This window comes from Epargyreus clarus, unplaced genomic scaffold (assembly GCF_041222505.1).
Source record: "Epargyreus clarus isolate Ecla_fem2 unplaced genomic scaffold, WU_Ecla_fem_2.2 ptg000029l, whole genome shotgun sequence".
In the NCBI taxonomy this organism is placed as follows: Eukaryota; Metazoa; Arthropoda; class Insecta; order Lepidoptera; family Hesperiidae; genus Epargyreus; species Epargyreus clarus.
The window spans coordinates 1266979-1283690 of NW_027332235.1; the positions used below are offsets into that span (position 1 = coordinate 1266979).

At 35.7% G+C, this 16712-nt stretch overlaps 2 protein-coding genes across 3 annotated transcripts in view; both read right to left on the reverse strand.

Annotated features, from left to right (window-relative positions):
• The window catches only part of kek5 (leucine-rich repeat, immunoglobulin-like domain-containing kekkon 5 protein), a 244396-nt gene extending 240027 nt beyond the window's left edge, over positions 1–4369 (reverse strand). For both annotated transcript variants that reach the window (XM_073089542.1, XM_073089541.1), the window contains exon 1: positions 3680–4369. The gene's annotated coding sequence lies outside the window, so the exon portion shown is untranslated. The remainder of the gene's footprint in view (positions 1–3679) is intronic.
• A 4724-nt stretch (positions 4370–9093) lies between these two features.
• LOC140754392 (uncharacterized) lies at positions 9094–12333 on the reverse strand. Its single transcript, XM_073089396.1, has 3 exons — positions 12021–12333; positions 11046–11225; positions 9094–10616 (listed from the first exon to the last, which is right to left on the reverse strand). Exons 1-3 carry the CDS (start codon positions 12205–12207, stop codon positions 10078–10080), a joined length of 906 nt encoding a protein of 301 aa, XP_072945497.1. The 5' UTR covers positions 12208–12333; the 3' UTR covers positions 9094–10077.
• Positions 12334–16712: the final 4379 nt, after the last annotated feature.

Here is a 16712-nt window from a genome sequence, read left to right on the forward strand (position 1 = left end):
ATTCTACTATATACTTGAATGTCTTTGATAAAAATACCAAAGTAACTTTTCTACAAGTATTTGCATTTACTATCACGACGTTGCATAACACATTCCACCTCACAATAGTACGTCGCCTATGAGCATTACGTCTATGCAATTGAATAGAATAGTTTGAGCATTCAAGATGGTGGTTGCCTAGATGCTTGCAGAATCTTTACGCAGACAAAATACTCGTAATATTTAACAAATTATTATAAAAATACATCTGACTTCCTCAAAATAATAATTTAAAAAGCGGCTTACTTAATACAATAATGAAATTATTATGTTTAAATATAAAATACAAATTAAATAAGTAAGTTTCGAATGATTTGCTGTATTTATTTTGTCCAAAGATTATTGGACACTTTTTTGCGGCAATATTTACACTTCAAATAATAAGAAGTTATAATAATTCTAACATAAAAATATATTAAGGATGCTTACTCATTTCCTTGATAAACTTAATGAGACAAAAATGTAGGTTATAAATACAATGGAATATTTGCATTAATTATTCATACGTAATAATTAATTACATAAACATGATTAAAACTGAATATTTTATTGCAATTAAATACAAAGTAAGCGCTTAAGCCTGCCAACCGTTGGACGAATGCGGTTGAGTTAACCACGAGGATTACGTTGGCATGCTTTATGTGCTAGTGTAGTCAATCTTACGTTTGTCAAAACAAATCACAACGTTCCGATTTAGAGCGAAATAATTATTTGTTGTTATTACAAAATGTATCTTCGTAAAATGACTTATTTGACTTATTATGAGTAAAAAGCCATTTTGTGTGTACAAACATTAATTGTATAAGTGGCCTAGCCGTGGATCGAACCCGGAACTCGTATCAAACGGACATCATTATTATAATTGAAGGGCTGCGTGTGACAATAATAGACTTCGTAATAAATATTCTTAACTAAACTATACTTGTGTAAACACCTAGACAAACATTTGTACAAAGAACTCCACACACAGATTAGGAGTAATATCGGACCTAGGATAAAACCGATGAAATTGCAGCCCAAATTATAATGACCATATTGACCATGTTAATGTTTAAAAATATGTCAAAATTAGGTTTTACGTAACGCACGGTTACCATACCTTGCTATACCGTATGGTTTTACCCTAACTACGATTTCCACTTTCTACACTCATCTGTATTATACCTACATCTGTTTTTATATCACATAGGTTATATATATCAAATTGTCAATACTAAAATAGAGATACAATACCTAGGCGTAGCGAAAAACCTATCATTTTCGAAGGCTGTTCGGATAAAAAATGGATAACGCGGGCAATAGCAGTTAACGACTTTTGAAAAATTTACAGCACCCGCTCGCCCGTCGACTCCCTTCGTGATTTGTGCGCCCACGAGGAATGTAACGGATTGCCAAAAACATCCGCCATTTTGATAGCATTTAAGTAAACCGCAACAAAAAATATGGTAACTAATAATCTTATATATAAAATTCTCGTGGGGTGCTTTTCGAAAATTGATAAGTGGAGCACTCCACGCTTTTTTCACAATTATACAATTTACTGTTCCTTAATTGATTCCTAGATTGAAAATTATTTTCTACTTTTTAGTTGATTTTATCATAAAAGCGTGGTTTTTAGTTTTTTGAACTATATTTATTTTAATTATATGGCAACACAACGTTTGCCGGTTCAGCTAGTTTTTATATAAAAATTCGACTGCCTATAAATAACTGATAGGGAAGTCATGTAGTTTTTGTTGCTGTCACAATTAAGATAAATTCAGCGACACATCATGTGTTAACATCTGTTAGAGTTGCAGAGTGTGCAGAAGTATGAGACAGACAAACATACATAATGTTTAAAACATTACCTTCCGAAGGCGGGCCAAATAAATATGGTAAAAAAAAAGGTAGAAAGCTTCGTGGTTCGACGTTGGTGGCGCCGCCACGCCTACTTCTTCATAATAGTCGTGTAGCTCTCATGTGTTCTTGATTGAAGGGTTTGGACTCGGTGAAATCTTTCGTGTAAATGTCTTATTTAAGCCGACAATTTCTGACGACTGCCGGCAACCGTCACCACCTGTTGTCAGCAACCGACGACCGACCGACAGTCGCCAACATCAAGCGATGTCAGTTCAGCCGAGAATTGCCGTTCGCGTCATCATCAAGAATCAACGTTCGCCACCTGATGCGGGCCTGTCGCCAGCGACCGTTGCCCAGTACCATCTCCATCGCCAACCAAAACTGTCGCTCTTGTATTAGGATCCTTTCGCTCTGTCCCTGTAGTCCCGGGACTAGAATAGGGCTACGGTATCCCCTGCCTGTCGTAAGAGGCGACTAAAAGGGGGCTTCCGGGGTTGCGGGCGGCAAGATTGGGAGGTCGAGCCGTCCAGCAAGCAACTCCGGGAAGGACGGCGGTATGTGTGGTCGCATACCGTCGTAAACACCAGACGGTGTGGTGAGTCCTGAAGCTCACCTAGGAGGAGCCCGAAGGGGCAACGCGTTCAGAGGACACCGGTTGCGTTCCGTAGGAGATCCCGGAGTCCTCTTGGCAACGCTGAGGACGGCCACCGGGGGGGGTTTTAGTGCGGTAAAAATCCCACATAACCCTGTGTCGCTCCCACGGCACCGGGTACCTTTTGAAGGTTTCCCCCTCGTAAACAAAAAAAAAAAAAAGGATCCTTTCGCTCATGTGTCTCTAAGTCCACTACTAAACATCTCAAACATCAGGTCTCTCCCCGCATGGGAGACCTAAATCATATACCACTACTCTCGAGCCAACCCACCGAGCCAACCGAACCAAGAAATGTTTAGTAGCCAATCTAAGTTAGCTGCTCTATAACATATAAGAGCCTTTTTATCGTTATAAATACGTCACGAACTTTAAATACTTAAGTTGAAATGTATAAGTAATAGTAGGTACTTACTTACGAGATTAATCGACTCAGCTAATCTTATTTACATTTTTATCCCTGAGGAGTGAGGACTAAATTTGAACGTAACTTAAAAAATATACCTTACTTACAGGCGTCCTGTGCCAAGCCGAGAGCAGTCACTAGTTTTAAAGAAATACCCACACTACTACATTACACTAGCAAGTACCACTCTGCAATGCAAAGCAAGCTTAAACCTTAAACCTTTAAAAGAAATACTTTGAAATTCGTAGAATTCACAATTTGGAACGATAACAAATACGTGAAACAAAAGACGGCAAACTCTGTGAATATAATATTTATAGGTGGTGAACAGAAACAATGATAAATGATAAGCCTTTTGTATTGCCTATTGTTAGTGTAGTTGTAAATTATATACGGATTTAAACACGTTTAGTGTTGTTTAAAAATAAAATATATCAATGAAAAAGATACCTACAGGTTTTCCGTAGAAATGTATCATAATTTTAACATAATACTTGCTTCTCGCGACAATAATTTTATTAATAATTATAATTGATTTATATAATTCATGACATAAAATATAATCAATATTTAAAAAATAATATCGGTCCACTTATGTAACAAAAGTTTACAAGAAGTACAAAAGAAATGTACCGCTCCGTTGTACTGTTGTAATTGTAACGAATGTACGTACCTACTGCCATGAGCCACAAGAAACCTTTCTATGAAAACTTAGGCCGCGAAGAAATAATTATAAGACTTACCTTTTTAGTCAGCCTCCGAAGACAGAACAGTCCTTGTCCTGGACCCAATGTGGTCCGAAAAATCAACGGTCACAAAACATATTCCAACTAGCTACAGACAACTTTATAACCAATATGTACATCTATGACACACAAACAGAATTTCTTGTTCACGAGATGAATCACCAAGAATGCACCTTTATACACTTCAACAAAACCACATAAACTCGATCACCTCAAATCACACATCACTTTTTCGTTAAAATTTCGAATTTCGAGTCGATTTTATAACTATTCTTTGTTATTTTCGATGAGAGAAAAGTTTTCGAACGCGAAACGACGACGCGATAGCTCTACGTAGCATCCAGTGTATGACTGCTTCGCTGTCAGAGAAATATAACCCTACAAAATTGAGGAAGCATCCGCTCGCCGACTCCTTATCCAACCGCCGCTCTTCTCAACTTCGCAAGATTACCGCGGGTGAAACTATAAACAAGACGCGAAAAAAACTTTGTGGCGAGTTGTTTAACGTAACAATTCACTTTTGAACACAGCGTATTAGTTTTCAGTTGTTAAATAAGGGTCCGGAGCGTGTTCGTAAACGTCAATAAATGGTAATTTATATCGATATGTTTTTGTTCAAGTCACGAACACTTAGCGTGCATTGAACGCACGCTTACGCATATGAACCGAGCGACGGTTGGTCGTGCACTGTCTCACGCGGCTAACTTCGTGAGAGAGAGAGAGGGGTGACCGGCGCTACCTGCCTTTTTTGTACCTTTTTTAACAACAATAATCTTTTGTACAATAATGGACTGGGTACGGCACTACGGCAGCTGATAAAAATATGTATAATTTAATGGGCGGTTTTTTAGAAAGTTTCGCGAAGTTTAGCGCTAAAGCGACATTAAAGGAAAGTAGCACGATAAAAATCTAGGTTTAGAAGCATTTTAGGGGATCTTTTTATTTAATCTCCAACCATAACGACTAAAAGCATTCGCTGCTCTACGGCAAATTAAGCATTATTAGGTGGTAATCATCCTAAAACCTCAATTTTGCTCAAACTTTATACCTGTAAGTTGTAACAAATTATGCTTCTTAGAGATTTTTCTTTATCTTAATGGTAACCTAGAGTATGAAAGAACTTTAATGAAAATGTTTCACAGAAATACGAAATTACATTTAACATTTATATTTTTATATAGGTAAGTAGCGATGAATTTATTATTTTTTGTAAAGCATATTACTTTGTCTAATAGAGCTTTTGTGTTTTGATTAAAGGGTGTGGTAACAAAAATACTTACGGGGCATTGTAACTTAAACACAGAGGTTGTAAGTGTAGCAACATACAACTTACCTGTAGGTAGTCAACCTGAGCTAAGTACTTCTCCAAACCCATTTAACGTCTCCAAATCACACCAATCCCATGTTATATCCTTAGACGACTACAACATTCTTAAGTGAACTGCGTGTTCATTTACTACCTACTTGATCAAATTATAAAACAAATACCTCAAAGTATATTGTCTTACCATTCTGTTACCAATTAGTTTATGTTTATCTTCGATCTGTAGTTGAAATTCAACCATAATCATAAATTATACTTCAACTATTACCAAATTTAAAAAAAATCGGTTGACAAACAAAAGGGAATAAAATATGGACACACACAAATGAAACCTAACTTTTTTTCCTTACCTCTTTTATTTCTATTTTGAGATGATCCCTCATCTGAAATGATAAATAAAACTATTTCTCCAACAATCTTACAACTTTCATTCCCGCTCAAAATACAACTGAAACGTCAAGACAATTTTTTTACTTTTATATTCTAAACTAAACTCATAAATCTGACCTGCCAGTGATTATATAAATAATAATTTATTATTGCAAAAATATCACATCTTGAAAATTACCTAAAATAATGAAAACGATACCTACTATAATAAAATAATTTGAGTAGTTATCTAACAATAGGTATATAGATTAATGATCATTTTTTTATTTGCCCACTGCTGGGCAAGGTTCTCTTTTTTGAATGATTGGGTCTAGGTTATAGCTCACCTCGGTAATGAAGTAGGTAAATTGATAAAATACCTATGTGTCAAAAAATTTAAAATCTTGTTCAAAAACATTATTAAGGTTCTTACGTTTCGTTAATGTATTAAAGTAACCATAAATCATTATCTAAAACACACGTGTCTTTGAAAAACGTGAGATACGTTTGTATATTCGGATCACAAGAATTTTTAAAACACCGTACTTAGGGAATGAGTGATATTTATCTACACAAGTAGTGAAATTTTTCTTTTTTGAAGGTGGTAGAACCCTTTGTGGTTCGACTCCGGCGGCACCACCGCCACACCTATTTCTACCTTATAACAGCAGTGTTAGGCGCTGTTGTGTTCCCGTATGAAGGGTGTGGTAAGGGAGACAGACTTTTCCGAGGCGTTCCAGCTTATTCCTCAGGGGTAGCAGCGCATCTGTGGCCGACCTCAGGTGGGAATATCTAATCCTATCTGGGGTTGATTACAGATGTCCATGGGCGGCAGTAGCCACTTACCATCAGGTGGACTGCATGCTCGTCTGCTACTCCTATATTATATTAAAAAAAAACACAGTAAAACTTTACTGAGTACTACTTTATCGAGTAGAAAATCTATTGTGTATTAAGATGCATCCAAATATAATTATATTCCACTAAAACATAAAAGGAGGGTCAAGCTCGTCATAAACTATATTCAGTGTTGATAAAAGTAACAACAGGGATGTTCAGATGCCATGAGTGTAGAATAACCCATTTCAAATTTTCAGCTTTAAATATTTTGTAAAACTAACATGCTAAATTATCGCCCCTTTCGGAACTTGGCTCTCACACTACCGCGTGCCTAAATGATATGACATCCTAATACTAATGGACAGCGGACAGTTAATTAGATCAGCAAATAATTACTCATTTGATATGTTGCTCTAATTAATTTCTGTACAAAAGAATAATAATAAGTAATTGGTATGATTATTATTTAAGTGTGTCAAGAAATCTTGTTTATTTTATTATTCTATACCGTGTGTAGAATTTGTCAATTTTACGAAGACTTAATAAATTTTGCTTACTGAAAAGAACATCTTCATTTGAAGGGAATTGTGAAGATAGGTAAACCTTCTGTGGGTTGACTTCAGACTCCACCGCCACACCTATTTCTTCCTAATACCTAATAGCAGTGTTAATCGTTACTGTGTTCTGGTTTGCAGAATGTGTTATGGGACTGGGACATATAATTTTTCTGGGGCGATTCAACTTAATCCTCAGGGGTAACGAGTAGCAACACATGTGTCGGATCTCAGATAGGAATCTTATCATGTCTGGTAACTTACCATTATATAGTATATCGAAAACATCGTCTTGGGTTGATCTCAAACTGATATCCCGTATCTCCTTCTATCAATACGCATTTGAGCAGCGTGGTAAAGTGTGCGCCAGGCTACCTCAACGCTATAGCACGTTTTCGTTTTCTACCCGCAGTCTTTCTTCAGGCTAAAATTACAAGGGTGTTATATAGACGAACACCCAAATATCTCCATCCAAGATTTCATGGGTGCTACATACATAGAGTAGAAATCTAAATTCGTCATTCAAATGAGTGAGGCAGATCTCACTGGGTTTGAACGCGGAATCCTCTACGTCTCAACCCGTCAGAGTAATCGCTACGCCTTGCAGATCCACTACACTTACACCACATCTAACACAAAACCTGTTCTTTTTATTTAAACTAAGTAACTTAACTTGTTACAAGAGTTCTTGAAGCTACCAACTCAAGATTGCGGCTGTAACTCTGAAACTAGCAGTTTAAACTGTGCTAAGTTCCACGAGATTTAGTGTTCCTCTTGAGCCTTAGTGAACACTATTTAAATTCCTAAAGTAGATAGCAACCCATTAATATCCTGGTGAACGTTAGTCTCATCACATACTAGTTGGATGTTAAATTTGTCGCCATATAGATCATCAGTAAATAATGACTTTTTTTTTTGTTCACGAGGTGGAAACCTTCAAAAGGTACCCGGCGCCGTGGGAGCGACGCAGGGTTATGTGGGATTTTTAGCGCACTAAAACCCTCCCCGGTGGCCGTCCTCAGCGCTGCGTAGAGGGCTCCGGGATCTCCAAAGGATCGCAACCGGAGTCCTCTTAGCGCGTTGCTCCGTCGGGCTCCGCCCAGGTGAGCTTGACGCTCGCCACACCATCTGGTGCGTACGACGGTATGCGACCACACACACCGCCGCTCTTCCCGGGGTCGCTTACGGGCGGTTCGAGCTCCCACTCTTACCGCCCGCAACCCCGGAAGCCCCCTTTTAGTCGCCGCTTAAGACAGGCAGGGGATACCGTAGCCCTATTCTGGTCCCGAAACTACAGGGACAGTAAATATAGACTGCGTCACTAATAAGTCGACGTAAAAAGATCCTCCTCGATTATTCCACAGCGACAGTGAATTATGTATATATACATAAATAAATTTTACTTACTTTGTCTGATTTTTGCCCAACTTGCCTCCTCAACCCGAATAGTTCAGGCTCACAAAATAAGTAAATATATTCCAAAAAGTCAGTACATATTTCGTAACTTAATATAGATCGACACGCAATTATATGAGTACGAAAGATATTGGTCTAATGCCGCACTAGTCATTCAGCATGTTCTATTATTTTCAGAGACATGTTTTACACAAAGTATTACAGAGTTCTCAGGTCCACAGGATTAGCAATGCATCAGAAACCGACCTCAGAAAAGAAGATATTAAATTAAATTCCTATTAAAATATTTGGACTTATTATTAATATATTCTTATTAAAAAATTAAAATATTTGGACAATTCGATGGTCAAGTTTCATCAGGCAAGAAATAAACCTGAGAAGATGTCCCCTAACATACATATTAAGAAAACTTTGATAGCGAGATTCAGAATACTTGTGTCGCCATCTCTTGTCGAATTGCGGAAAGCCGCCACATAAATATTCTCTCAATCAAGTAGGTACCGTACCGATAACTCACTGGCAAAGCAACTGGTTGTAATTTCTAATACGTACATGAGTCTCCACCGATTGGTGGAGTACGTTCCAGACCTGCCCAATTAGGGAGAGACGGCCCAGCAATGGGACATTAAAGCCTACTACCGCCATTCATGTAACTTTGAAACATTGACCGAAAATTTGGTCGACGGCCGAAGTAGCATTAGCTATTATAGTGAAGTTAATGCAAAACCACTGAACCTGAATATAGAATTCAAAATGTAAATAAAATACTGTTTTGTCATTCATGCGAATAAAATGTATTTGAATATAAATAGGCCAATTTATTTGCATAGTATGTAAGTCACACATGTGAATCTTTTATTCAAAAAATACTATTATAGACTTTAGGATAGATTTTAAAAATAAACAAATAGAGAAGATAGTTTATTTTGTAAATAAAAATATTCCATACAAAGGAAACAATTTTGTATTAGACGAAACATATATATATGATAAATATAATACAACAAAACAAAAAATATTTATAGCCACATAGATCATAAACATGTAAGTAGTTTATTTTTATGTTTATTTACTAAACAGAGCTTAAAATTATGAATATCTTACAATTAGAAAGTCGCTATAACAAGTGTACAAATAAAATCAAAGAATGATTACTTATAAAAAAGCTTTTTTAACAATAATTAATATCAGATCTTAGAAACAGCTGCACCTAGTCTGGAACCTGGGACTAAGGTACAGAAGCTTAGCATGATGGCCACTTGACCACATGGAAAACAAAATGAGATTCATTATTTTTACATTACTTCGCAGATGCTTAGAGACATATCTATTATTATTATTTGTATACTTAAATCTATATCCACTCAAATAAGTTGTTTCACTTATCCAAGATTTCACAATAAATTTATATAAATTTATAATATGTTTAAAAATGTACATTTTTAAAAATGCTAATCTTTGGATTATAAAAAGTAATATCCATTTGTAAATACTCAGCACACAATACTTTCCATAAGAAATAACATTACTAAAAAGATAAATAAATACAGTTTAAACATAATCTTCAACAAAAAACATTAAGATTACCATTATAATGAGTGCGTACGGTTCGATTTGATCCATACAAATAAAAAGTATAAACTAATATATAAACATTGTTCATGCCTTTAATTGGCACTCATACGAGCCTTATTATTATTAATACTACTATAGTGAACTTCTAAGTACTATATAATGTATTGTGTGTGTTGCTGTTGGCATGTAAATAAATAAAGTACATACATAACAAGAATAACGATAACATACTTTAAAAATTATATGTCATACTCTACAGGTCACAAAGGAATCCAAATAGACCTTAAATGTCTTCTTCCGGAATAATCAAGTACCGCCTAAGATTCCAATTCCTTGCAATCATTAGGAACATCTTGAGTCAACAATTCTAATACCTCCGATTCATTTGACACATCTGTGTCGGAGTGTAAAAACTTCTCATCTCTTGGGAAGAGAAGATTCGGTGACGCTGTGTACTTCCGAGGACATTTCCCTTCCTCTTTACTCTGTGAGCTTTGAAAACTTCTCTGCTTCACATAATTGTGATCTGTGTATAAATTCCTTGTGTTATACCGTTTATGTGGTACTTTCTGTGCCCATCGAATCACTCTGATAATCTCCATTTTAGCTGTCAACTTCTTTTGATCGGGAATCTTCTTGAAATCATCTAGCAAAGAGAGGAAAAAGAGTCGGTCTCTGTCTGCTTCTATATCTTCTAGATTTGTCTGTCCTTCACGTCTTTTAGTCATATTAGCACAATTTTGTAGGGCCTGGTCTAATTCATCATTGAAGTCTACCCTTCGTTTTTTCCGAGGGGTTGGCAGTGGTGATGTTTTGCGACATACCCTATTCTCTTCATTATCGATTTCTTCTTGACCTGATAAATAATAGAAGCTTTTATGAGTTTTTATTATGACTACAAGTATTAAGCTCTTCAGAAAGTGTTGGAAGACAGGAAACCAGTGCTGTCTAGATGTTACACAGGTTTGTGTTCTTTATTGTTGATAAGTGGATTAACTGGTATACCTTTTGCTTTTGCTCTCGTATGTTCCATGATATGCAAGATCGCAAGCAACATTACATAGACTTATACATTTCCACAAATATATATGTATAAATATTGATTTTAATAATTTAATCAAAAATATTGTTTAGTTCTTTTTAGGAAGATTTTTGGCTCAGGTGGCACCACCACCTATTTCTGACCAATAACAGCAGTGTTAAGCGCTTCTGTGTTCTGGTTTGAATTGTGTAGTAAGGGTTACAAAAAAAAGTAAGTAACATATTCAATTTTATGGATCTTTACCTGTATCACCATTTTCTTGTACCCGATTGGGATCAACAGTAGGCATCAAGAATTTCAAGCTATCAAAGTGTACGTAGGGGGTTTTACGGTTGGCCGCAGACCCAGCCTTGCCTGCTCTGCGCCTTATCTCTCTAGTGAAGCTAGTTCTAATGTTCTTCCACTTTTGTTGTAGCAGTTTACCTGAAATATATTACACATAAATAGTAGATACATATATTTCATTCCGATAAAGCCCCATGGCTTATGTAGATTGTCTAAGCTACAAATAAGCAACATTTAAGAAGGTGGTAGAACCCTTAGTGGTTCGACTCCATTGGCAGCAACGTCACACCTATTCTACCTAATAACAGCAGTGTAAGGCGCTGCTGTGTTCTGTTTCAAGGGTGTGGTAACAAACTTTTCCGAGGCGTTCCAGCTTAGTCCTCAGGGGTAGCGGCGCATCTGTGGCCGACCTCAGGTAGGAATATCTAATCCTATCTGGGGTTGATTAAAGATGTCCATGGGCGGCAGAATCCACTTACCAACAGGTGGACTGCATGCTCGTCTGCTACTCCTATATATTTTAAAAACAACAAGAAAAAAAAATTGGCACAGTTTCGAGCTGTATGGGTCGACTGCAAATAGATATTTTCTTGTTTTACTGTGGTTAAGACTAGTGTCCAAGCTAGTGCTCAGCAACAGGTTTTTATAGCACCAACAGTAGGTATAATAATAATGTTTTCATTTTTCAATATATCTTTGCAATTAAAGAGTTTGACATCAAAAGTTCTTAACATTTAATAATATAGAATGCTATTTTCATAATTAAATTTCATAATAAGACCACACTTTTGCTTATATTTTTACATTGCGATGTAGGAATAATTTACATTTGATTTTTCAAAATATGGCGTTCAAATATACCTTCAACGCTGGGATCCTAAATGGTTGAGAGCAACAAGCACTTGTACCGTACAAAATAATATAATCTCTTACTAATATCACTCCTCTCGTCTTCGGACATTTCTTCATCAAACATAGCACAAGTGACTTCCTCCCACAACCGCCGTCTGCATTCCCTATCAGAATATTCTTCTGTATACGGATCCCAAATTGCATTTCGCGCTTCTATTTCTTTTATAAACTGTTCTGTATCGAAAGTCATCTTAGATTCCCGGTTCATTGACTAGAGGATCACATAAAATGGGCCAAAAACACGATTTATAAAGTTACATCTGTGATTATTGTATCTCTTGTTCAGTTTAGCTCATGTTGTTTTGCTGAAATTTGAAGTTGATGTTAAATGATGTGACATTGACGGTTCCGACAGATAAGTTCAATAATCGATTTGTATGTTTTTAAGACAAGTGCTTGGTTTTTGGCCATTCTATATTTTATTTGGACTTTGGAGTAATGACAAAAAACATGAAAAATAAAACAGTTGAATAATAACTAAACGACAAGCGTTATAAATATTTTCACGGAATAATAGGTTTTCTTTTATAGTGTATTTTGTAAATAAGGTATTTGTAAGTAAGAAATAGTTGTGCCTGTTATATAAGGTTGTGTTTTGCCTGTCGTCTTACGCGTTTAAAAGCCATAATGCTCTTCTGGGCAGCGTCCAACAAAGGCACCCCTCACAGAGGCCTCCGGATGCGTTTAGATTGAGATCCCGGAGTCCTCCAATGCTGAGAAATGTCATTGAGAGAGTTTCAGTTGGTAAAACTCCAGCAATACCCGGAGTTGTTGCTACGACAACAGGAGAGTTAAGAAGGTTCCGCCCATCACAAAAAAATAGCTAAGGGATGATAATAATGTAATCAATTTATTTATACTGAAATAAACGCTGCTGTGTTTCGCTTCGAAGGGAGTTATTAGGTAAATACTTTTAGAAGAGCCGCTCTAACGCATCTAACGTAATATTTAGAGGAAACCACTAAAATTTAAAAAATCATAATGTCAGACAGTCCAGAATTATTTAGTACTAGTTTATGCCCGCGGCTTCGCCCGCGTTTAAAAGAAAATAATATGACATATACTAACATACATAAAACTGAAAATTCGTACCGTCATTAGAAGACAGTGGCGCCATCTGGCGAAAATTGGTCGTACCAACTCTGAAACTTCGTGGGCTCATGGACAACAACTATGCTAAAGATCATCACTTGATCAAATGCATAGTTTACAATTCAATCCTTACTAATTTCGATTAAAATAATCGATTTTTTTGGTCCAAAAGATCGATTCTCCGATTAATCGATCTTAGATTGCCATCCCTAGTTCCCGTGGAATTTCCGGGATAAAAACTATCCTATGTCCTTTCTCGGGTCTCAGACTATATTTGTACAAAATTTCATTAAAATCGGTTTAGGCGTGAAGAAGAGACAACCAGATAGACAGACAGACTGAGTTACTTTCGGATTTATAATATTAGTAAGGAGTAAGGAATTAGTACGAATTAATTAGAATTATCAATTAGTGGATATCTTGTTGCTAAGTTTTTCTATCTTCTGTACTGAACGTGCAATATAAATATAAAACAATTTTAATTGTAACAATATTTAGTTTACGGACAGGGATCTTGACATAAAATCTAGTTATTTAACCATTTCATTATTATCAAAACCGCGTATGATAATATAGCGCAGTATATTTTTCAATAATACAATTTAATGAACGATATGACGATTAACCGCTTTATTTTGCACCCACAAAATTAAGTGATTTATCGGGCTGACCACACTTCGGACCGTAGGGCTGAGACATACCAGTTAAATACGAATAAGTAAAATAAAACAACAATATTATACAGCATTGATTAAAAATAATAAAACGATATGGAGTCATGTAGATCTCAGTTATTATGTAAAAAATACGAAAGAAATAAATAAAGTCCAGCTGTTAAACATAACAAACGGGTAACCTAATCTCAATCTTAGGGGTGTTGCCACATATATGGACAAATGTGTGTATTTTTTTAGAAATAGGTAATTGATTAATTAAATTTTAATTATAATTCCTTGTAACCGTACGCAAACTTGCGAATCCGTATTCATATTTTGATTAAAACATTGAACATAGAATTCAAATAGTGGTGATTAATAATATGTTACAACGTTTTTTTTTCTGTGTATTAATCTGCCTTTACACAAATTGTCAACCCTATCTGTCGTAGTCAAGGGTTTAGAATAAATTATTTTAGTTAGTCAACTTTCCCGATAAACATGTTCAAGTTGCTTAAATCAGTGATTAGTATTGTATTGTATTATAAGCCTATAAAATGCACAGATTTTGTATATTAATCGTGGACATTTTAAATTTTTGTTTAGTTGATGGTTCAATTGGGTTTATTTGACATAGGTTAAAACAAAAGAAGAACTTAAGAAACCAAAGTTATTATATTAAACAGTCTGTATAAATTAATGTTTAATACTAGATGATTTGTGGCACTATAGATAAACCTAAAAGACTTGAAGTACCTACTTAAAATTAATTGAGGGTCACCGACACATAAATAACGGTATGTCGCAGTATATCACGTACTTAAATTATAGTTGCCAAGCTAATTTAAATGCCATTAAAACATGCTACGATGGTCGATACACTATAATTTATTCCTGGATTCCACCCCGCCTTGCATTTAATTCCCTTTGTTGCTAACAAACGTTTGTGTTAACGCCTACCAATTTGTAATAGCAATTACCTTGTTTGATGGTTAGCTGTGAACCTTTGTAAGGAGTATCAATATCCTATGGATTTACTTATGACTCATACCTATGTGTAAAACACGTGAATAGATGATTCTGTTTATTTGTTTGGGATAATCCGGAAACTTGCAGACCGGTTTCGTTGGGACTTTCGCAGAAAGATGGGGAAGATAAGTAAATTTTACTTAGTTTTAATATTTAACGGGTACCCATGATACGCGGTTTTAAATTTCTTTATAGCCGATATTTCGCCGAGTTTCGTCGTTACTGTGGTCCATGGAACTGGGTCGAAATTACTTAATGTAGAAAGCAAAATGAACAAAGCTAAGTAAAGTTAAGTGGTCACTGATTGTCTTTTTTATAATATAGGAGTAGCAAACGAGCATGCAGTTTACCTGATAGTAATTTGCTACTCCCGCCAATGCCCACCTGTAATCAACCCCAAATAGGATTAAATATTCCTACCTGAGGTCGGCCACAGATGCGCCGCTACCCCTAAGGACTAAGCTGGAACGCCTCGTAAATGTATGTCTCCCTTACCATACCCTTTAAATCAGAACAGCAGCGCTTAACGCTGTTGTTGTGAGGTAAAAATAGGTTTGGAGCTGGTGCTGCCGTAGTCTAACCACAAAGGGTTCCACTACCTGCGAACTACCTACCTACGTAAGCAGCATATATAGCTTAATGTGGTTGACGACCTAAAATTTGCATTATTTAGGGAGGAATGAAAATGCCATATGTAGAGACAAATTTGGGAATGTGTGAAATCATTATTTACAAAGTTGTACACTATTAAATCGACGGTACAAGTATAATCTTCCGGCATCCCTTATAATAAGGGATGCTAACAAAGTTGACAGCGCCAGGTACCCTTGTCACATTCAGTTAGAGTTGAGCAATCCTGTGGGGAGATTGTTCTAAGGTTCTACGATATGTGATGATAGTTTAATAAGATTAAGTTCATTTTAATATTGTATTCAAAAGATTCGATTTTGTAAACAGTCTGCCTAAGATTTTTACTGCTTTTTATTTTATTTAAATACTTATTAGTTATTACATTATACATACACGTAAAATTAAGATACATAATGTATTTTATCATTGTACAATGACTTTTTAACGCCATCTATTACGAGTTGCTAAAATAACAAAGTACGATAGATAACTTTAAAGTCATTTACCATAGCTTCAAATTTTCTGCATATTTTAAATTAGGTGTGAAATATACAGTTTTTTTAATTAATTGTTAATTATTGTATTGTATAATGTAATTGAATTTACGGAATCCTTTTAGGATCTGAATATCTGACAGAAGTCTTTGTAGTGACATATCGTACTACATTATGATAAAGGCTGTTCGTTTACCAAATTTGACAACCCGTGGTCCACCCTCATCACATTCTGGCGCAAGGGACTGTCGTGATCGTGATATAGCGAGACTAGAAACTCGATGTTTATACTTACTAATGATATTTTAATATGTAACGCCTACTCAAGATACGCGTATCGTTCCCGATATATTAGTATACATTCCGCGATAATATTAGTCTAAAATCAAATATTAAGATAAAGATAAGGATAATAGTTACTCTTTGTCTTGTTTCGATCCCATGACAGCGTGTGTAATAAATTTCATGACCATCAGTTATGTACTTATGAAAGTATAGCAAACAAACATACTAACTCATTCGCATTTATAATATAGTTAAGATTAGAATTACCGTATCAATTTATTCCAAATTCATATACATACGTTATGGAAGCGCTATCCCTCCGTCATATAACCGGCTACTATTAGGGTAACAACACCAAAAAGCGAACATTTCTCAAAAACAATTTAAATTATCTTAAACAAGAAACCGAGTAAGTATAATACGTACAGAGTTCAGACTATCAGCTAGTTATTACATAGTGCATTCTTGGATTTAACTTTATTCTCAGTACGGAATTCCCGACCCAGTTGCTTATCTAGCTTAATTAA

What these genes read in the sequence shown, in the direction of transcription:
- LOC140754392 (XM_073089396.1), bottom strand. Translation starts at nt 12,207, where the DNA reads ATGAACCGGGAATCTAAGATGACTTTCGATACAGAACAGTTTATAAAA. An exon ending in AGACGAGAGGAGTGATATTA is followed by an intron (nt 11,226 to 12,020) that starts GTAAGAGATTAT and finishes AATATATTTCAG; the next exon opens with GTAAACTGCTACAACAAAAG. An exon ending in ACAAGAAAATGGTGATACAG is followed by an intron (nt 10,617 to 11,045) that starts GTAAAGATCCAT and finishes ATTATTTATCAG; the next exon opens with GTCAAGAAGAAATCGATAAT.